At 43.8% G+C, this 22,098-nt stretch overlaps 1 protein-coding gene across 7 annotated transcripts in view; it reads left to right on the top strand.

The window, feature by feature from the left end:
* Window positions 1-22,098, top strand: part of BICDL1 (BICD family like cargo adaptor 1) — an 80,139-nt gene that overhangs the window by 37,504 nt on the left and 20,537 nt on the right. For 5 of the 7 annotated variants that reach the window (XM_025267515.3, XM_025267516.3, XM_025267519.3 and 2 more), the window contains exons 3-5: window positions 15,271-15,387; window positions 16,316-16,327; window positions 18,640-18,786. In XM_025267515.3, the coding sequence (XP_025123300.1) occupies window positions 15,271-15,387; window positions 16,316-16,327; window positions 18,640-18,786 (276 nt within the window). The remainder of the gene's footprint in view (window positions 1-15,270; window positions 15,388-16,315; window positions 16,328-18,639; window positions 18,787-22,098) is intronic. The other 2 variants (XM_006052973.4, XM_025267517.3) reach the window with 1 other exon arrangement.

The following is a 22,098-nucleotide window of genomic DNA, read 5'->3' as shown; positions in this document are numbered from 1 at the left end:
AGCTTCTCTTCAGGATAAATAAATAAGTTTTGATATAAAGCCCAAGTGTGTGTGTGTGTGTGTGTGCTTAGTTGTGTCTGAACCCATGTCTCTGGTGTCTCCCGCATTGGCGGGCAGGTTCTTTACCACTGTGCCACTTGGGAAGCCCCCAAATGTTCTCTTGGGAGTGCCTACTTAATGACAAGCTCCGAAAAGGACTTAATTCGAACCTATTTCCTATCAATCAATAATAACTTTATAAAAGAAAGGACTTTGCTGAGGTTTATAGACGGCACAGGGGAAGAAGTTGTGGGTTCTGAGTATAGGTTCCACACACAGGCAGACTGAAGGTACAGGGAGACGCACCAACCAGCAAATCCTCAGATCAGTCACGGCTAATTTACATCAAAGTGGAAGTAAACCCGCCTGAGCCATGGTGATGACCTGTGGGGGAAAGAGTGCCCTTTCCTGAGGATGGACTATTTAAATCAAAGGGAATTATCTCATTAACTACCTGGTGATCCTGCTGGGAATTTGCTAAAGGGACACTTCTGGGATTTAGCTTAATCCCACTTCTATTTCCTCCAACCTTAGCTTGACCACCTCAAAAAGTACACACTTAAGGTATTCAGATTTTATCTCATACAGTAAACATTTGAGTACCTACTATGTGCTGTGTATATTTGTAGGCAAACAAAGATGAATATGAGATACAATTCCTGTCCTTAAGGCCTTCACAGTGTAAGAAAGAAAACACACATGTAAATAAATAAACAGACTATGTAGTAAGCAAACAAAAAAGAGTATGTAATACTCAGAAGAGCATTATTACAGGACTGCAAATAATGTAGTCATTTTAACCTAGGAGATTATGAAAGTGATATAAGGGTCACCTTTGAACTGGGTCATTAAGGTTAAGAATTCATCAGGTGAAAAAAAAAAAGAATTCATCAGGTGAAAATTTTCAGGGAAAGATATTCCAAAAAAGGGAGCATGCCATAAGCAGAACCATAGAGGCATGTACAGAGAGAAGAGGAAAAGACATAGTTTGATTGATAATTTTAAAAATAATTGTATTTCTTGTCCGTGTTGGATCTTCATTCCTGCGCAGGCCTTCTTTAGTTGCAGAGAGCGGGGCTGTTCGCTGGTTGCAGCGCTCGAGCTTCCCATTGTGCTGGCTTCTCTTGTTGCGGAGCACGGGCCGCAGGCAGGCGGACTGCACGGAGGTTGTGTCCAGGCTTAGTTGCTCTGCGGCATGGGGGTCTTTCCGGACCAGGGATCGAACCCATGTCTGCTGCATTGGCAGGCGACTCTGCACCACTGAGCTACTGGGGGAGACTGATAATTTTGTTTTTATGTTGGTGGGAAGTGACCACCAATTTGGAGAGCAGATTTTCCTTAATCCTTCTCCAGCTCCAAACAGTAACATTGGAACATTCCAACCTTTCTTAAGGTCTAGATGAATCCCCTGGTGGGTCATATGACTAAAAGAAATAAAAAGCATTAAAAATACTAGAATTTTCTTTCTTTATTCGGATTAGCCGTGACAGTTATTTTCTGAGGGAATCCTGAGTGCGTCCCTGGGACACCACTGGTCTTCTGGGAAGGACTCCTAGTGTTTACTTAGCCCAACCCATTCCCATCACTGACCTAAATTAAAATTTGTTAAGTAGAATATCATTCAAAGTATCTGTCTTCCCCTTCAGCCTTCCTGTTTATTATGAAAAGGTTCTCAGTTTCTCTTCCAAGTACTTCCATGTAATCTTTTGAAAGCGTAAACATTTCAAAATCTGGGAAATCTGCAGTGCTTACGGTGTTTTCAACCCTGAGGGAACAGGGAAGCCTGTTCCAGGATAGACATGTTCTTGTAGACAATGCAGTTCCTCAGTTTAGCTGGATAGTAATTCTTTTAGCTTATCTTCAGGTCCATGTCCTCGCCCCCTTTACCGCTGAGACCTTTGAGGTGATCACCACACCCCATCCATGGGCAAAAGAGAGCGCCTAGATTCTCTGCCTCAATTCGGGCTGTCCTTCTTGCCATCAGTCTCTACCACATTTTCTTAGGCTGTTGAGACCTGCCCTCTTTTACGTTTAAACCCAATAATTTTGTTTTTATGTTGGTGGGAAGTGACCACCAATTAGGAGAGCTACACTTTATCCTCATTTTACAAGTGAGGAAACTGAGGCACAAAGCATTGCGGTTTTGCTTGAGGTTGCACAATACTGTAATTGGTAGAGAAGAAGAACTGTTCTTTTCAGAGCCTGAATTCGGAAGACAGTTTTTCCACAAGAGTTGAGTCTTATTCATCTGTATATCCTCAATTAAAAGCATAGAAAGCAAGTGTTTCATCCATGTTGGAGTTAGTGCAAAGCACCAGGCCATCAAGTGAACACAGAGGATTGTGTCATTTTGGTTTAAAAAAAAAGATTAAAAAAAAGCTCTACGTGAATCAAAAGCTCTGATTGTGAGTCCAGTGTATTGGGGATATCCAGGGCTTGTTTTCTGGTATGGGTCCTCGTAGGACATTTAAAAATGTAAAATCCTTTTCTCTGACTTCTGAAATATTTTTTACTTAACGAGTAGTAGGGATCTGACATGGAGTAAAGGCCCTCCTCCAGAAACAAAAGCAGACTGACATTTGTCCTTTTCTCTTTTTCAATTAAAAGCCTGCTGGCCTTTGATACTGAGGGATTACATTTTGACAGTGATTAAAAGGATGACAATAAAACTGTTATTGTGCTCTACTTTTAAAGTTCATTCAAACAGAATTAGACATGGCCCCTATCTAGTGGGTGTGCGCCTTCTAAATGTCAAGGAGCAGCTTTCCACGCGTCTCATGTAAGCAGGTATTCCCTCTCGTGAGTAATACGCACTGGTAGTGGCATCAGACTTTCTTCATTCTAGAGGATGAGTTTTTGGTATCCTTGAAAAGCATCTAATATGTGACTCTTTGTTATTGTCTAAAATAAGAAAAAAATGGTATTGAAATGGAAAGAAACTGAAAACGGTAGTCATGTGTGGTCTTAGGCAAGACCTTACTGTGGTTCACTCAGATTACATCAAAGGCCTCACTCTGTTGACCCAGGCCTCCGTTTCATTAACCACCAAACTAGGGGTCAGGACCAGGTAGTCTCTGAGGTTTCAACTTTGAAATTGCATGCTTTCCTTTGAGCACATGTCAGTATTCTATTTGGAGTTTTCATTTGATCATAGATAAGAGTAATAGCTATAACTTATTACATATTTAGTCTGCACTAAACATTTTATCTACATTACTGTGACTAGAGAGGGATGCCTTCCAGGCCCCAAGAGGGGCTTTATCTGACACTTGGAAATGAATTGTCCAAGGAGACACACTTGCTGATGAAGCAAGACACTATTGAAAAGGGGCCACTTGAGTGGAGAGCAGCAAGGTCAGGGAACCCAGGACTGCTCTGCCTCTTGGTTCGCAGTCTCAGGTTTTATGGAGGAGGGATTAATTTCTGGGTTGTCACTGCCCCATCACCTTGCTTGTGTCCATATATGGTCTGACTCAGGGCATTTCCAGGTGGCATGAGAGTCTCCCGGTGAAGACAGATTCCAGCATGAGAGTTTCTGGGAGGTTGGCAGGACATACTATGGCCCAGCATCTCCTCTTTCTTTTCGGCCCCTCCCAAATTCTTCGGGTTGGCGGCAGCTTGTCATTTCCTTGTTCCTCATTGGAACCTTCTCGTGAGAGACAACTTGTGTAAGTGGTTGTTTTCATCCCTGGTCAGGGCAGAAGGTTTCAGTCCCTGGTTCCCTAACATTATTTCATCTTAATGCTAAGGTAGATATTATACTCACCATTTTTCAGATGAAGAAACTGGGGTACAGTGGCTGTATAGTTTTCTCCAGATCACTCAACTGTATGCTTGGCCTTCCCTAAGATGTCTTCCTTAAGACATCTGCCATATTTTGCCTTGAGCGGTTTGTGCGTCTCTCATGCCACCCTCAGCGCACGGCAGAATCCTGTGCCTTGTATTGACTTTCTTCATGAGCGTTCACCTCATTCTCCTACCGTTGCTTGAGGGTGGAGATTGTGTCTTGTATTTTTTGTATATTTCATAGGGACATGAAACTTTGTAAATTTTCAAACTTTAAAAGTTTAAAAAATAAAATACTCTTCCCCTTCAGTCTTTAGATAATTGTTGTATCACTCTCCCCAGCCTCATTATTACTAAAATTTCTGATCTTTATTTGATGTTAATAATACACTTTTTTCCTTTCACCTTTGTCCCTTTGTCTCACCTTTGGAGATTGTGTCTTGTATTTTTTGTATACTTCATAGGGACATGAAACTTTGTAAATTTTCAAACTTTAAAAGTTTAAAAAATAAAATACTCTTCCCCTTCCCCTTCAGATAATTGTTGTATCACTCTCCCCAGCCTCATTATTACTAAAATTTCTGATCTTTATTTGATGTTAGTAATACACTTTTTTCCTTTCACCTTTGTCCCTAGGTTGATATTTTATGAATTTATCTATTTTTAAATAAATAACTTTATTTTCCCTCATTATTAAAGATAATACATACTACTGTTGAATATTTCAACTTTACAAAAAATTCTTTTCCAAGGCAAACATTGCTAGGAATATCATGTCCTATAGGTAATTTCTGATAGTATTTTGATGAACAGCTTTCCAGGCATTCTTCTATGCATGTGTGCACCTAAATAAACATATACACATAATTTCATGTAAATAGGATCAAATATGCTTTTTAAAATATGTTACGTTGTTGAAATCTTTCCACATTAAGGCCAAGTAACCGATGCATGGGTGACTCACCGGTAGAATTCTGGCCTGTCGTGTTGGTGCAGGCAGGTTGTACAGCATTTGATTGCACTGATACATACAGTCTGCTAATGGTGGACACTTTGGTTGCCTCTAGTCTTTTACAAACAACGCTGCAGTGAACCTTGTTCTACAGGTCTTGAGTACAAAGTGAGTCTCATCTGTCTGCATCACATACCTGCACTAAGATAGTATTAATTAGCAAAATAGTACAGCAGATGTCTATAGCCACACCATTGTCATGTAACACCATAAATTTGCAAGAACCCAATAACCCAGCATGATTAGACGGGCAAATATCTACCTGTAACAGGTATGGAACTTTGGGTTGCTCAGGAAAACTAAGATTCCTATTAAGCTAAAATAAAAAGAAAAGCTTGATCAACATGAAATTTATCTTCGTTTTGTTAAAATCTTGAATTTTTCACTTGAAAGAATTGTTAGATATTTGTTTCTGTATTTGTTTTGGCCAAAAAAAAAAAAAGTAGTGGTTTGCATAGTCTAGAGAGGATATTTTGTATTCTAAAGTGAAAAACAGAACCTTATAGGAAAACTGACTTTCTGATAAAATATAAACCATTCATTGTGCAAGCATGTTTTAAGAACCAGTGATGTACTAAATAATGCTATGGATACTAGGACTCAAAGCCTAGCAGAAGAGAGGTTAAAGTAGTGAATTATACTTCAAACTAGTTGAAATCCAAGATGAGAGAGAGAGCAGGAAAAGAAAATATTTTTCTTTGAATATTAACCAGCATTAGGTTTGATTTTGTTTTTTCATTCTCTAACCTTTCTCTGTCAACTGCCTTGCTATTAACATTTAAGTTCCTGTTTCTTGTGATTTGTTTTTCCATCCTTTCAAAAGTCATTCTCCCTAAATTGGTATCTCACTTGTTTTACCTTTCAGTTACTTGTTATATGATCCTTACGGATTCCTTCTGGGCCTCAGTTTCCTTGTGTGTGCAGTGAAGGAGTTCAGTAACTGGTTTCTTTTTTCTAGTAGGGTTCCAGCTCTGAGAGTTCTAGAGACCAGATCTGGCTCAGACAGTAAAGAATCTGCCTGCAGTGCAGGAGACCCAGGTTCAGTCCCTCAGTCTGGAAGATCCCCTGGAGGGAGAGAATGGCTACCCACTCCAGTATTCTTGCCTGGAGAATTCCATGAACAGAGGAGCCTCGTGGGCTACAGTCCATGGGTTGCAAAGAGTCAGACACTGACTGAGACTAAGCGACTAACACTTTCTGTCTTCCTCACTATTGTATCCCTAGTTTGTAGAATAAATCTAGCCACTCTAAAAGTTGAATAAACTTTGTTAACATTTTGACTTTAATTTGGGGGTGTGTGTGTCTACTCTGGTTCTTTGGAGATTTTTACTTTTTTTTTTCATTCCATGGTGGCTATATTACTATACATTTAGACTTGATTCTTTTTTACTTGTTCAAGGGCAATTTCTAACAGCCATGAAAGAGATACTTAGTTCAGACATTTTTTGAGAACTTATCATATGCCAGGCATTGCGCTATCCACTGGCAATATAAAAATGAATTAGATACCATCACCCCCCGTCTTAAAAAGCTTAAAATGTGGTGAGGGAGAAGGATGCAAATGGATAACTGTAATAAAATATAATATGTGTTCTGCTAGAGGTATGTGTCCAGGGCACTATGTGAACTAAAAGGATTGTTTTTTTATCGCTGGACATCTTGTGCCATTTTCAGACTGGTTGGTTGTATTTTATATTTTCCTGTTCCATGGAGATATTTTTAATCATGCCTTTTATTTATCCAAATACAATCACAGTTGTCTTATAATCTGTAACTGATAATTCTAGGATCTGAAGTCATTGTGAATTTGTTTCTGTTGTTGCTTATGCTGGTTCTTGCTCATGAATCTTTGTTTCCATGTGTATTTTTGTTTTGTTTTACTATAATCTGCTTATTTTTATTAGAACATTATTTATGGAGATTATTTGACCTTGAATGACGTTCCCATCCTTCAGAGATAACTCGTTTTCTACTGCAGAGTGTCTAGGGGCACTACCAATCAGCTGTTTTTTATTGTTGTTGTTAAACAATGTTAGCCTTACAGGGAAGTTAGGGGAAAAATAGAGATTCTCATATACCCTTCTTCTAGTTTCCCCTAATGCTAACATCTTATGTAACCATAGTAGTTATTGAAACCAGCATTGAGGCAGTATTAGCTAATCCACATACCTGCTGGGATTTTGCCAGCTTTCCCACCTTTGTCCTTTTTTGGCCCAGGATCCAGTTCAACCTCCCGTGTTGTATTTAATTGTCATGTTTATTTTGTCTCCTTCAATCTCTGACAGTTCTTCAGTCTTGGTTTGTTTTTCCTGAAGTTGGTAGTTTTGAAGAGTAATGATGGATTATTTTATAGAAAGTCCCTCAATTTGGGGTTTGTCTAATGTTTTGTCATGATTAGGTTATGCCATTTTGCAAGGTAGCACAGAAGTGCAGTGGTGCCCTTCTCAGTGTTCATATTGAGGACACGTCGTGTTTGACATTTTTTTTTAACTGATGACATTAACTTCTAAGGTAGTATCTGCCAGGCTTCTCCACTATGAAGTTACTCTTTTCTTCTTTGTGATTAGTAAGCCTTACAGGGAGATACTTTGAGACTGTATAAATATCCTGTTTCTTGTCCAGTTTTTGCCACCAGTTATTAGCGTCCATCCCCCAGCTCTTGCCTGCAGCAGTTACTGCTGTGATGCTTGCCTGCTGGAGATTTTCTGTTTGCAGCATTCCTTCTATATTTATTAGTTAGAATTCTCTGTAAGGAAGAGCTGCCTCTTTTCCCTCAGTAACTAATTTATCTAATTATTTACTTATCATTGTGGACTCATGAATATTTATTCTATGCATTTTAATCCATTACCATCATTATTTGTTTCATTGATCAAATGGTCCCAGCCTTAGCCACTGGGAGCTCCTTCAAGTTGAGTTCTATGTCCATTCAGTGTACCTCTCTCATTTATTGAGCACTTCCTTTCTTTCTGGCATCCTAAGATGGTTTAAGCTCATCTTGTATTTTTTCCTCCCCCGACCCTGAAACAAGCCATTTCTCCAAGGAGCTTTGTTTGGTTCATTTCTTAGAGATTAGTGTATAGAAACCAGTGTGTGCACTAAGATGTCATTACTTTTAGGTCCTCTCAGAAGACAGAATTAGGTAATGAGTGTGTAAAAACTTACCTCATTCATAAACAGATGCATATAATCATTTTCTCAATCCCTCCACTTATATATATGTGTGTGTGTGTGTGTGTGTGTGTGTGTGTGTGTGTGTATGTTAAACACCATAAGTTTGTTCTGATGTCTTCAATTCTAATCTAGTACCACAAGGTTCATGTTAGCCTTCCTTCTTTCCTTATTTGTAACTTCTTTTTCCACAGGAGAACCTGGTTCTCATTATCCATGATACATTTACTTATTTGTTCAATTCTATAAACACAGTAATGTTAGAATTGCTAACCCATACATCTGTGAGAAGCAAGTTATGACCTACAATTCAGTAGCTCTGTGTAGTTCTTTCTTCCTGAAGACAGTCAAAGGATTGTTTTCCAAAGCCATTTAGCTGAGCTATTTTCTTCTCCACCCACTTCACTTGTGGTTTTGCTGTTCATTTGTGGTGTAATTAGGTTTATTTGTTACTGTTTGTGTTCCATCGGTTGGTTGTAATAATGTGAAGCATTCTTATGATTCCATCACTATCTTGTCAGCTCTTTGACGCTTTTAAGAAGTCTTTTCCATTTTATCCAATATTTTTAGCTGTTTTCAGTAGGAAAGTCAGTCCAAGTAACCTAACCTAACATATTACCAGAAATGAAACCTTCCCTTTGGAAAGGTATTGGTAAAAATCTAACTAACAGAAGCGGAAGATATTAAGAAGAGGTGGCAAGAATACACAGAAGAACTGTACAAAAAAGATCTTCACGACCAAAATAATCACAATGGTGTGATCACTCACCTAGAGCCAGACATCCTGGAATGTGAAGTCAAGTGGGTCTTAGAAAGCATCACTACAAACAAAGCTAGTGGAGGTGATGGAATTCCAGTTGAGCTATTTCAAATCCTAAAAGATGATGCTGTGAAAGTGGGGCAATCAATATTTCCAAATCAAATTGGGAAAACTCAGCAGTGGCCACAGGACTGGAAAAGGTCAGTTTTCATTCTAATCCCAAAGAAAGGTAGTGCCTAAGAATGCTCAAACTACCACACAATTGCACTCATCTCTCACGCTAATAAAGTAATGCTCAAAATTCTGCAAGCCAGGCTTCAGCAATACATAAACTGTGAACTTCCAGATGTTCAAGCTGGTTTTAGAAAAGGCAGAGGAACCAGAGATCAAATTGCCAACATCTGCTGGATCATCAAAAAGCAAGAGAGTTCCAGAAAAAACATCTATTTTTGCTTTATTGACTATACCAAAGCCTTTGACTGTGTGGATCACAATACACTGTGGAAGTTTCGGAAAGAGATGGGAATACCAGACTACCTGACCTGCCTCTTGAGAAACCTGTATGCAGGTCAGGAAGCAACAGTTAGAACTGGACATAGAACAACAGACTGGTTCCAAATAGGAAAAGGAGTACATCAAGGCTGTATATTGTCACCCTGCTTATTTAACTTATATGCAGAGTCCATCATGAGAAACGCTGGACTGGAAGAAGCACAAGCTGGAATCAAGATCGCTGGGAGAAATATCAATAACCTCAGATATGCAGATGACACCACCCTTATGGCAGAAAGTGAAGAGGAACTAAAAAGCCTCTTGATGAAAGTGAAAGAGGAGAGTGAAAAAGTTGGCTTAAAGCTCAGCATTCAGAAAACGAAGATCATGGCATCCAGTCCCATCACTTCATGGCAAATAGATGGGGAAACAGTGGAAACAGTGTCAGACTTTATTTTGGGGGGCTCCAAAATGACTGCAGATGGTGATTGCAGCCATGAAATTAAAAGACGCTTCCTCCTTGGAAGGAAAGTTATGACCAACCTAGATAGCATATTCAAAAGCAGAGACATTACTTTGCCAACAAAGGTCCGTCTAGTCAAGGCTATGGTTTTTCCAGTGGTCACGTGTGGATGTGAGAGTTGGACTGTGAAGAGCGCTAAGCGCTGAAGAATTGATGCTTTTGAACTGTGGTGCTGGAGAAGACTCTTGAGAGTCCCTTGGACTGCAAGGAGATCCACCAGTCCATCCTAAAGGAGATCAGTCCTGGGTGTTCTTTGGTAGGACTGACGCTGAAGCTGAAACTCCAATACTCTGACCACCTGATGTGAAGAGTTGACTCATTGGAAAAGACCCTGATGCTGGGAGGGATTGGGGGCAGGAGGAGAAGTGGACGAAAGAGGATGAGATGGCTGGATGGCATCACCGACTCGACGGACATGAGTTTGGGTAAACTCTGGGAGTTGGTGATGGACAGGGAGGCCTGGCATGCTGTGATTCATGGGGTCGCAAAGAGTCGGACACGACTGAGCGACTGAACTGAACCGAACTGAAGTAAATGCAAAGATGTCTGGTAGTCTTTAGTTCTCACTAGGCCTCAGTGTGCCAATTCCTCCCAAAGCCTTCCAAAAATAAAACTCAGAAGTTAAGTTTGTTATATATTTATATTTTACTTCAGTTCAGTTCAGTCGCTCAGTCGTGTCCGACTCTTTGCGACCCCATGAATCACAGCACGCCAGGCCTCCCTGTCCATCACCAACTCCCGGAGTTTACCCAAACTCATGTCCGTCGAGTCGGTGATGCCATCCAGCCATCTCATCCTCTTTCGTCCACTTCTCCTCCTGCCCCCAATCCCTCCCAGCATCAGGGTCTTTTCCAATGAGTCAACTCTTCACATCAGGTGGCCAAAGTATTAGAGTTTCAGCTTCAGCATCAGTCCTTCTAATGAACACCCAGGACTGATCTCCTTTAGGATGGACTGGTGGATCTCCTTGCAGTCCAAGGGACTCTCAAGAGTCTTCTCCAGCACCACAGTTCAAAAGCATCAATTCTTCAGCGCTTAGCGCTCTTCACAGTCCAACTCTCACATCCACACGTGACCACTGGAAAAACCATAGCCTTGACTAGACGGACCTTTGTTGGCAAAGTAATGTCTCTGCTTTTGAATATGCTATCTAGGTTGGTCATAACTTTCCTTCCAAGGAGGAAGCGTCTTTTAATTTCATGGCTGCAATCACCATCTGCAGTGATTTTGGAGCCCCCCAAAATAAAGTCTGACACTGTTTCCACTGTTTCCCCATCTATTTGCCATGAAGTGATGGGACTGGATGCCATGATCTTCGTTTTCTGAATGCTGAGCTTTAAGCCAACTTTTTCACTCTCCTCTTTCACTTTCATCAAGAGGCTTTTTAGTTCCTCTTCACTTTCTGCCATAAGGGTGGTGTCATCTGCTGGCCATTGCTTTTAGTACTATAAATACCCAAGACAGTAAAAAGGAGACTTATCATATAATATGTTCTCAATAAGCTGATAGCACCCATTACAAATTTGAAAGTTTTTATCAAGAACAATAAGACCTTGAAAATAAGAAAATAGAGACTTTTGGTTAATTGAATTTTCCAGTTAAGCATAGGGTAATCATAAACCCATTTTTGGTTCAAATTGGTGTAGATTTCCTCTTCTAAACTATAATCATCTACTTTTTCTGTTTTTGTATTCCACCGGAAAACTCAGGCTTTCCATTCTACTTCTATTAGTAGGAAAGCTCTACTACCACCATCACAGTGACATGTAATCATTATAACTGCACAATCTGGGAAAATCACATACGCCTAACAAGAAGGGAGTGCTGCTGCTGCTGCTGCTAAGTCGCGTCAGTCGTGTCCGACTCTCTGCGACCCCACAGACGGAAGCCCACCAGGCTCCTCTGTCCCTGGGATTCTCCAGGCAAGAACACTGGAGTGGGTTGCCATTTCCTTCTCCAATGCATGAAAGTGAAAAGTGAAAGTGAAGTCTCTCAGTCATGTCTGACTCTTAGCAACCCCATGGACTGTAGCCTATGAGGCTCCTCCATCCATGGGGTTTCCCAGGCAAGAGTACTGGAGAGGGGTGCCATTGCTGGAGGAAATCATAAGTTATCTTCTTGATGGAATATTATGAAGCCATTTAAAGTGATGACTAAGAAGTATAATAATAAATAATTGGGTTTCCCAGGTGGCGCTAGTGGTAAATAATCCACCAGCCAATGCAGTAGATGCAATAGACACAGGTTCGATCCCTGGGTTAGGAAGATCCCCTGGAGAAGAGCATGGCAACCCATGGACATGAGGAGCCTGGAAGGCTACAATCCATAGGGTCACAAAGAATTGGACACGACTGAAGCAGCTTAGTGCACACACACACACAATAATAAATAACATGGAAATGTTTTTGATACCTGATGTTTGTTTTTGATATCAGATGTTTTGATGCTAAGTGAAATAAGAAAAATTTATATAAGCAATATGATCATGAGTAATTTAATTGTACACACACATAGAAGTGTGTACATACACACAGAAAGATTGGGGAGAAATCAACAAAATGTACTTTGAAAACAAACCCATATTCTGCAATGGGGTTCTGTTACAGAAATTGAAAATTGAAAAATAGGGACTTCCCTGGCAGTCCAGTGGTTAAGACTATGTGCTTCCACTGCAGGGAACACAGGTTTGATCCCTGGTGATGGAACTAAGATCCCACATAGTGTGGCCAAAAAATATAAATAAATAAAAATAGGAAATTGAAAAATAAATTTATTTTTAAATTCATGTCCTAATGCAACAGTTTTCAACTGTAGTAAATTACAAATGGTTTTTAATAATTCACCCTTTGTCTTAAATTAGAATAAATTCAAGGTTGTTGCTCTGATGTCACTTTCATTTTGTAAGCTTTTTTGAGAGGGAGCAAAGGAGAGTAGAAAGGGAGTGCTGTGTGTTGGGGCTGAGAATGTCAGGATAGGAGCTGCAGATCTGGGTACAAATCCTGGCTCCAGCACTGACAAGCACCAGTGTGCTATGTTCATGAGAGAAGTAAAACTGACTTTATAATCTTTCTGATACTTTATTTAGAAAGCATTTAGAACGTTAGAGTTACGGACAAACTTCAGCCATCGTTATTTAATTTATGTGCAGAAACAGCTAATACTCATTCTGTTAGATCTAAAATATCTGTGCCAGTTTCCATCTCTGAAAAGGAAGGAAATAATATATTTTGGAAGGTGCATTAGCTTCTTGCAGATGGTGCTTATGTGTCTGACCAATGTGTTCCCCTCCATCCCCATCACAGACCGGGGACTGGCCTCCTGGCTGGAGGTGGCCAGGGTGTTGTGGGCGAGCACAGAACCAGGAGGGCCAGGGCATGGCCACTCCCTCTCGGCCTCCACCTCCTTGTCTGCAAAATGAGGCCAGCAATTCCTGCTTCTTTGGGCGGTTGGAGATTCAAATGAGAGCTATAGGTTAAAAGCCTTCGTCAACAGTATATCCTTGGGTACATCTGAGGAGTCAGACATTTTAAAGAGACATTATAACATAGTGGTTAAGAGCTGAGACTCTGGTGTCATGATTCCTGGAGGGAAGAGACAAATTTTATTTCTAGGAAGGTTGCTTTGAGAGGAGACTGTCTACAGGAGCCTTTCTGATAACTGGGCTTATTTGTAGTCCCCAGTGCATCTTTTAGGCTTTGTTGTCTCATGATTCATGTCAAGATGGTGATGCTCAGAATAAGGTCCCAGCTGCCTGAATTACCCAGTGCTTTGTAATCTCCAGCATATTTGAAACTCTGATAGTCAACTGAATTTGATGTAGGTGACCAAACTACAGCATTTATAAGAGGAAATTTTCTTTATGGGCCCTAAATTCTATTCAAAGAAATTTCAAGAGTCATAAATAAAATTGCTTAGTATTAAAAAAAAAAAAGGAAGAAAGAAAAAAGTCTAAATTGGACTCATAAAGTTGGTTTCAATAGTGAGTGATAGAAATAGGAAAAACTACTTCAAGGTACTGTATAAGAAGGTAGTATTGAAGTCCTAATTTCGGAGTAAGATAACCCCAAATTGACTGTTCTGATGCTGTCATTCACTGAGATGTGGGGCAAGATCCCTCACCTCCCTGAGCTTGTTGCCTTGGGTGAGGGTGATAGGCCCCACTTTGGTTGTGACAATTGAGATAAAGCATTTAGCACAGTTCTTGGCACATAGTAAGCACTTGGTAAATAATACTCATGTTATTTTTAGGCAGGAGCGACTAATACTGTGTTTCTAAGTGATTTGGTAATAAGCTGGTAGTGTCTAAAACTAAAATTAGAATAAGAAAAAAGATGGTTTGACTTTTCTTTTGCTGTGTGTCTTGTAATTGTTTAAAAATTAGCACTGTGGGTTGATTCTTGTGGCTCTGTAGTCTGGGGGCAGGGAGGGGGGCATGTTTGTTGAATCTATGGGACCAAAAAAAGATGGACAATTGATTACATAGCACTTGAAGATAAAAGGATCTATTGAACGTGTGACCATTACTATGAGAGCCTCATTGAACAGCTCACCTACCATTTCAAGATTATTACCACCCGCCTCTTCTGAAAGCCTTCCCTCACCATTTCTGCATGCTGTGATCTCCCCTGAGAACCCATAAAGCTTACTGACCCCATTTGGCCTCCAAGAAGCACTGAGGCAGTGAGTTGCCCTGTCTTGTGGCCACCCTCCCCAGGGCAGCGCTCAGGGCTCTGCTCTGCAGGCTTGGCTGGCTGGGCCCTCGGGGGTGACAGGGCTTGGATCCTTCCAAGGGCACATTCTTTCAAAACATTCTCCTGCATATTCGAGAGAAGGCCCGGACACACTGAATGGTACTTGGCGTTTGCTGGGTTTCCACGTTAGAGAATAAACAGATTAGGGTGGGAAAGGAGCCCCTCGGCCAGCACTCCCCAGAGAATCGAGAGGTACAGAAAACATCCTTGAGAAATGAATAGCAAAAATCTTAACAGACATGACAGGGTATTTTAAATAGTGCCCACATTGACTGGGAGTAAGACAGATAGATTATTTGCCTGGCCCCCCACTAAGGAAATGGACGGGGAAGATAAAGGAATTTCTAAGGTTTAGGTATATTGGTCTTATTCTTTCTTGTAAAATACTGAGACTGTCTCTGAATTTAGTAGATGTTTGTGGAGCTTCTGCTGTGTGCAGAGTCATAATGATAATAACTAACATTTGAGAACTTACTATTTTCTAGGCCTGTTTCCTCTGATCAGCGAAGTGGTCTTAGACCTAGACAGAGTCATTCATGCTTTAGGTAGGGATAGGGGTCAGTCTTGTTTGGGCATGAGAGAACAAAGTGAACAGGGTGGGAAACCGGTTGTTTCTCATCTGTACTTCCTGTAGAATAGAGTTGCAAAGATATGCTTGAGAAATGAAAGGCAAAATTCTGAACGGCCTTCCTCTGTACAACCTCTGAATCAGCCCCATGGTCTCTTTTGCTTACAGGCATCAGAAGTTGAGAGACAACTCTCCATGCAAGTACACGCCCTCAGAGAAGACTTTCGGGAGAAAAACTCGTCAACCAACCAGCACATCATCCGGCTCGAAAGCCTTCAGGCTGAGGTCAGCCTCCCCAAGCAGCCATGTTGGGCGGAAGGACTTTCTCATTGCAGGAGCCGTGCCTGGCCTTTTAGACACGGAGTCCTCTGAACAAAAACCTGCCCTATCTAACATCTCTGGAGAGAGATGTCTGTGAGAAACTGAATGGGGATCGTGCGACCATGTTTCCCTGGGGAGCCTGTTGTCTAGAGAAGTACGGTTGCTCACAGTTACTGCCGAGTGTGCTGAAATTAGGGATGACCTACTTTTTACTGGATATGTTGATCCCTCCAAAACATCCTAAATGGAGGATTGGAAAGAAATCTTCCCTTTCTCCATTCCATTTGGGTCTGCTTCAGTCCCTCTAAATAGGACCTATTATTCTTACCTATAAACCGAGAGTAATATGTCCTTCATCGGGTTGAAGTAATCTACTTCATAGTGTTGATGAGAGGATTTGATGAGTTAACACATGGAAAGCACTGTGTGTGGTGTTTAGAAGAGAGTAGTGTTATTGAAAGCATACGAGAGGCCAGGCGGGGTCTGTGGCCCTGGCAGGCAAGCCAGAGCAGGGAGAGTAGCACTGAGGGGACGAGTCTGTGAGAAGCAGGTTGTGGGGAGGTGAGGAGCGGAGAAGGGTCATATCACCAGCCCAAAGGGGGGCCTCTGTGCTGGAGAGGCTTCCACCTCCTCTGCTCCCGAGACCCCTCAGCCAAGTGTCTGAACAACAGCCCTTTGACTGAGTTACATTTTGAGGGACAGTCCAGCGCCGCCACCATGGTAAAGGAACCAGCCCGCATGGTCAGACCCAAGAGGCCAAGATGGCTACTCCCCTGTTTCATACATGACGCAAAGATGTTTTTCCTAAAGTCTGTCAATATCTTCTCTTTTCTCCTGGCTCTCACTCCCTTCTTCCCTCCCTTCCCTTGGAATTCCTACGGGTATTGAGCAGCAGGTCCTTGAAGTAAGTAGTTGGTGCTGGTGGGTTTGGCATGCCTGTCTGTGACAGTCTGTGTGCATGACATGCTGTTCAGCCACCTCTGCCAAGGTCTGGCACCCTCAAGTTGCCTGTCTGCCTAGACCCTTGTGACACAGGGTCATGCCCAGGAATGTTTGTGGCCAGATTGGGTCCCAAGTTTCAGGGTGTGTAGGATCGGGTGAGGGAGTTGGCTACCTAATGCCAGTTCCCTGCTTCATCTAATAACATTTTTACGTCTAAAAGCCGAGCTATGAAATTGTTTATTTCCAGTAAGTCACTCAGAGAAGGCGATGTCACCCCACTCCAGTACTCTTGCCTAGAAAATCCCATGGACGGAGGAACCTAGTAGGCTGCAGTCCATGGGGTCTCGAAGAGTCAGACACGACTGAGCGACTTCACTTTCACTTTTTACTTTCATGCATTGGAGAAGGACCTGGCAACCCACTCCAGTGTTCTTGCCTGGAGACTCCCAGGAACGGGGGAGCCTGGTGGGCTACCGTCTATGGGGTTGCACAGAGTTGGACATGACTGAAGCGACTTAGCAGTAGCAGTAAGACACTTCACGAAGCTCTGAACTTCTGAGTTTGTTTGTTTTCTGTTAAGGGGTGGGGTTGTATATCAGAACCAGATTACCTCATGACTTCACTGAATGGAACTTGGGAACCAAAGATGATCCACGGGAAGGAAAATGTGAAAGAGGGTACTTAAATGCAGCTAGAGTAAGAGCTCCCTTCACCTGGGCAGCGTTGCTTCAGTGTGGAGAAGAGTGGGCCATTCACACAGCTGCTCCATTGGTCCTTCCCGGGGTGCACACCTGAGAGACAGTGTTCGTTTGTTTGGCCAGATACCTGATCTCTCTGGACAAAGGCCTCATACTTCATTTCCCCAGGACGGCATCTCATCCAATGGAGGGGAGGTGGCAGGGAAGAGTCGTGCCCTCTGAGCAAGAATTCTAGTGCAGAGAGTGAGAACAGCCAAAGAGCGGAGGGGAGGCAGGTTTCAGAGGACTTGGGACATTCATTTCCAGATCTCTCCTGGAAACGATCTGTGGTTGGTCCCTTAGTGAACTGTCATCATGCTAGACTAGAGATCGTGGAGCACATCTGAACCACGCCAGGAGAATACTCACAACAAATGGGGTGAGAGATCAGTCTAGCAGGGAACTGATAATGGGAGGAGCCAGGGCACCTGCAGGACTCCAGAAGTCCCCCAAGGCCACTGGCAGTTGAGGGGACTCGGGAAGGTTCCTGCAGCCCCCTGAGCAGGGCAGGGTTCCTGGGCTGGAAGCATTGCTGGCCTGGGGTATGCTGGGTGGCTCTCACCCTGCAAACCTTGAGGCCACAGAAGACTTGGCATCTCTTTCCTCTTTTCCTCTGTTTTCTCACTGAAACAGAAGAGACAGAACAGACTTTCCTAAAAGAAAGTCTGTATCTCTCTTGTGGCTGGCTAGATACTCAGCGTACAAACATATCAACCTGTTTAATAAAAGGAGAAAGATGGCTTCTATTCACTAGTTTCTTGCTGAAGCAGAAGATACCTTGAGTAAAATCAGTTATTTACTTGTCAGTGTCCTGTTCCCTCCCAGGGCAGGGGCTGATGCAGGCAGTGCTGTGTTTTCTGTATCCTAGGGCTCCCCCATTCACCTGGGGCCCTGAGTCTGAGCCGTGACCTCGAGCGCCAGACTTGCCAGCAGTGGGGGAAGGACAGAGAAGAGAGAGAAGAATATGAGAGTGCAGTGGCCACAGGGGCCGTCCTGGGCTTTGTCTTAGGCTCAGGACTTGAGAGAAGTGTCCCACAGGTTAGGTTCCACTACCCCACCAGCTGTTGGGTTGGAGTAAAGTCGTAGGCAGGGGAGTTCCCTGGCAGTCTGGTGGTTAAGACTGCACGCTTCCACTGCACAGGGGCACAGGTTTGATCCCTGGTCAGGGAACTAAGATCCTGCATGCTGCATGACACAGCCAAAAAAAAAAACAAAAAACCGTTGTGGGCAGCAAGGTGGAGCCCTTCTCTGTGTTATCTGTGGAATTTCCAGAGCACTAACCTTCCTTGCCTCTACCTGGCACCCCACATTCCAGCTTCCCCAAAGCTTAACTCCCACTCCTTCCCAGACTGGTTTACGAAGGGGAGGGGTTTTCTCCTCAGCTGGAGAGTTCACAGTTGTTCTGTCCGGTGTGGGGGCGCTGGGGCAGAGCGCTGGAGAGACGCCTGCCTTCGTGTTCTGGGGCTGGTCCCTCCTGCCCTACTCGTCAGCCCGGGTGTAACCCCACACTGCCCTGTGGCGCTCTCCCTGCTTTCAGATCAAGATGCTGTCGGATCGGAAGCGGGAGCTGGAGCACCGTCTCAGCGCCACCTTGGAGGAGAACGACCTGCTCCAGGGGACAGTGGAGGAGCTGCAGGACCGCGTGTTGATCCTGGAGAGGCAGGGCCACGACAAGGACCTCCAGGTGAGGGTGCGGAGGGCAGGCTCAGGGCCAGGCGCGCTCGGCCGCCCGGCCCCGAGGAGGGGCTAGTGCATGGGCAGTGGGCGACGCTGAGGCCTCTCCTCGGGCCGGATATGGGTCTCCTCAGGCGTGGCTAACTGGTTGCTCTTTCTCTGCCAAGAACCAGTGCATTGCTCCAGCAGGTCATCCTTCCAGTTTGTTGTGAGCCACTAGCCCCAGGAGCAGTTTCATGGAGTTCTTTCTGGGCTTTTAACATGACTGGAGCACCTGCAGTGCTGTTCTGCCTCCCGGGGTTTGTGGAATCTGGGGGGGACTTCAGAGGGGGCCCGTGGCTGTGTGCTGGACTCACCGTGCTCTCTGCTGCTGCTTCCCCAGGCCCCTGCCTTCAGTGGGCTGGCCCCGAGCAGAAGCCCAGAAGCTGCCCACTGAGCGCAGCGGGACATATCCTGATTCTGCCAGTTGCTAGCGAAGGCACAGGCTGACCCCTCTATGAGCCTCATTAGCCTCTTTTTTTTCCTTGCTAAAAGAAATTGTTTCATGGCTATATTTGTCCTTATTTGGGAACTGCCACCAGGCCTCAGCTGAATCCCAAAGCTCACACTTGACAGGAAACGACCCCTTAAACACTCAGCCTCCCCAGAAACAGTGCAGCATCTGCTGCCAAGAATGCTTCGCCTCGCTGACCTAGGAGCACTGGGCCTGGGGCTCCGGGCCCTGCTTCCCTGGGGTGTCCTCTGAGTGTGCCAGGGAGCAGAGCCGATTGCAGCAGTGCTGTTCGCGTGCAGGTGGCCAGCCAGGGATAGTACTGTGCCAGGTGGGTCCCTGCCCAAAGACCAGATTGCAGAAGGCCCCTGGGCTCAGCAGTTGGCTGTTGAGGAAAACCCTGGGTCGTGGGATGAGGAGGCATCTTAGGCTAAGGTCATGTGATACCATCAGTTAAACAGCCCTCTGAGTGATTAGCCTCTTTAAGGGCAAATTAACATTTTTTCTGTGTTTTATACCTTCAGCTCAGAACTTTGTGTAAAGCGGGGCCTCAGTAAGTGTGGAACAGAAAATGATGCTGGCTAAAGCCTCACATCAGTTTTCAAAATGGAAAGGAGTTTGCTCTTATTTTAAAGTTTACAGTGATAACAGCCATGGACATTTGTCGGTTGCTCTGCACAGAACAGAGTGTTTTTGCAGATGTTCTAAAACTGAGGCTAAGAAAGGTGAACTCTCTGTCCTAAATAGTGTAGTAAGTCCTGGGTAGAATCCAGAAGGGGGCCCTCCTGCCTGCTTTACTTGGTTCTCAGTGATGACTTCCTGTGTATCACGTGCCTCTCCAAGTCAGTGTCTCACCAGCGTTTATTACCCCATCAGGTGCTCTCCTGAGGGTTGCCGAGGTAGAGTATGGAGAGGAGAAGGAAAAAGAAAAATGGGGAAATGGCCCTGCCTGAAAAAAACAAAAACAAAAAAAAAAAAACTTCTGTTCAACATGAATTCACAAATGAGAAGTCCTTATTTCAGATCAAGAATGGGAGACCTGGGGGTGAGGAAGAGCCAGGACCAGTGTGGACCGTGTAGTACTTGGCTGGCACGTGGGCTGTATGTTCTCCGGCAGCCAGAGTCCCCAGTCGCACCTCGTTCACATCCTCGCCCCCTGCACATGCGCTGCCTCCTGATTGGGCTTCTTCAAGAATGGGAGTGCAACGCCTGCATCAGGTCAGGGAGGTCCCAGCTTGGGACCTCGGCATTGGGAAAAGCTGCATTTATGGACTGAAATCTCTTCTTTCCCAACTATTTGTAATTTTTTTTCCTCCTCTAGTCATATAAAACTCTTTAAGGTGTTGCTAATTAGTTCTGTTGCTGAAATGGCCTGTACAGAAATAGAAATTTCAGCTCGCTCAGGGAGTAGGTGAATGGTCCTGAATCAGACTTGTAGACTGTAGAGCTAGTGGCCTTGGAATGTTTCTAATCCCCCTGGTTTTAATCCTTTTCCTCAGACACAGGGTGAGAGAATGGCTGAGCGGGCAGGGCAACAGGCTGCCACAAGCAGAGTATCCCCCTTTGATCTGGCTCACTCTGTAATTGGGGTTCTACTGTCAGAAGCAGATTTTTAAAACACTGATCAAATCCAGCTCTGATATTTTTTTTTTTTCAGTCTGAGAGGGATAAAAATGACTATTGAGGGCCCAGAAAATTGAAAAAGCAGGCATTTTGCTAAACTCTTAATACCCAGTAAAGGATTTGTCCTCAAGAAGGCCACTTAACTGCTCTGCTTCATACCCAGTGAGCGTCTTACAGATGTGTGCAGGGGCCTCGTCCCAGGGAGTGGGTGGCTTTCCTCAGCAGAGAAGGCAGGCCCTGCTCCCTGTGGGGACCCAGGAAGCAAACGACCTGGAGTCTAGACCTCGCTGACTCTGGGTATGTGCCGTTAGGCACATCACTTAATATCAGCCATCTCAGTTCCCTCAGCGTAAGACGGAGAGAGTGCCCCAACCTGTGCCCACTTTAAGGGCATGAGTGTTGTAAGCTCGAACTTCGCAAACTCTTCAAACACAAAGCATTTGGTGTCTTCCTCGGTCAGACATATAAATTACATTTAGTTTCATCTTTGTTCTATAAAGGGTGATATTTCTTATGTTAAAAGGTTCTTGTATTTAATAGACTCTTCGTTGGTTTAGTTTTTCTGCATTTGTTTATGGATCAGTTATTGACCAGAGAGGGCAGACCTGTCCTGGTGTTTGCTCTCTTGCTGTTACAAGTAATTAAGCGCCTCTGAGTGTGCGTGAGTAATTGAACTAATGTCCAGTGCCTGAGAACTCGTACTTGTCAGTGCTGAACTTCCCCTGCTGAGATGTATATGGAAGTTGTCTAGAAAATAATTGCAAAGCATTTTGTCAATTTAATATGCCGTTTGTAATTGTGCCAAAGGCTTCCTAGGCATATCTTAAAAAAAAAAAATCAACCTAATTTCTTCTTTCTGAGTTTCCTCAAAACCAGAGCTGGAGGAGTTCCCACTGGACCAGCAGGTATTGCTGACCCACTGGAACCATGCAGGGCAGGCTTGCCAAGTCCTTTGTCATTCTGTGAGCAGCCAGGCTCAAATCCTTCCTAGTTAAGGCACACTCAGACCACTGGTGCCATTAGCCAAATGTTCTCTGATACTGACCAGCAGAGGAGAGGCTCCCAGGGCACCCAGAGGGATAGCTGAAGGCTCTGCAAGGCAGCTTGCTCCATTCATGAGAACCACAGAGCTTCGAGTTGCTGCCTGCTGCCCCTGGGGCTCTGTATCTCTGCAGGAGCCACAGACCTATGTCAGTGACAGTCTGGAAA

Source organism: Bubalus bubalis, chromosome 17, assembly GCF_019923935.1.
Source record: "Bubalus bubalis isolate 160015118507 breed Murrah chromosome 17, NDDB_SH_1, whole genome shotgun sequence".
Lineage (NCBI taxonomy): Eukaryota > Metazoa > Chordata > Mammalia > Artiodactyla > Bovidae > Bubalus > Bubalus bubalis.
Note: the sequence above shows the minus strand (reverse complement) of the source record. Positions and strands in the feature narration are given on the sequence as shown.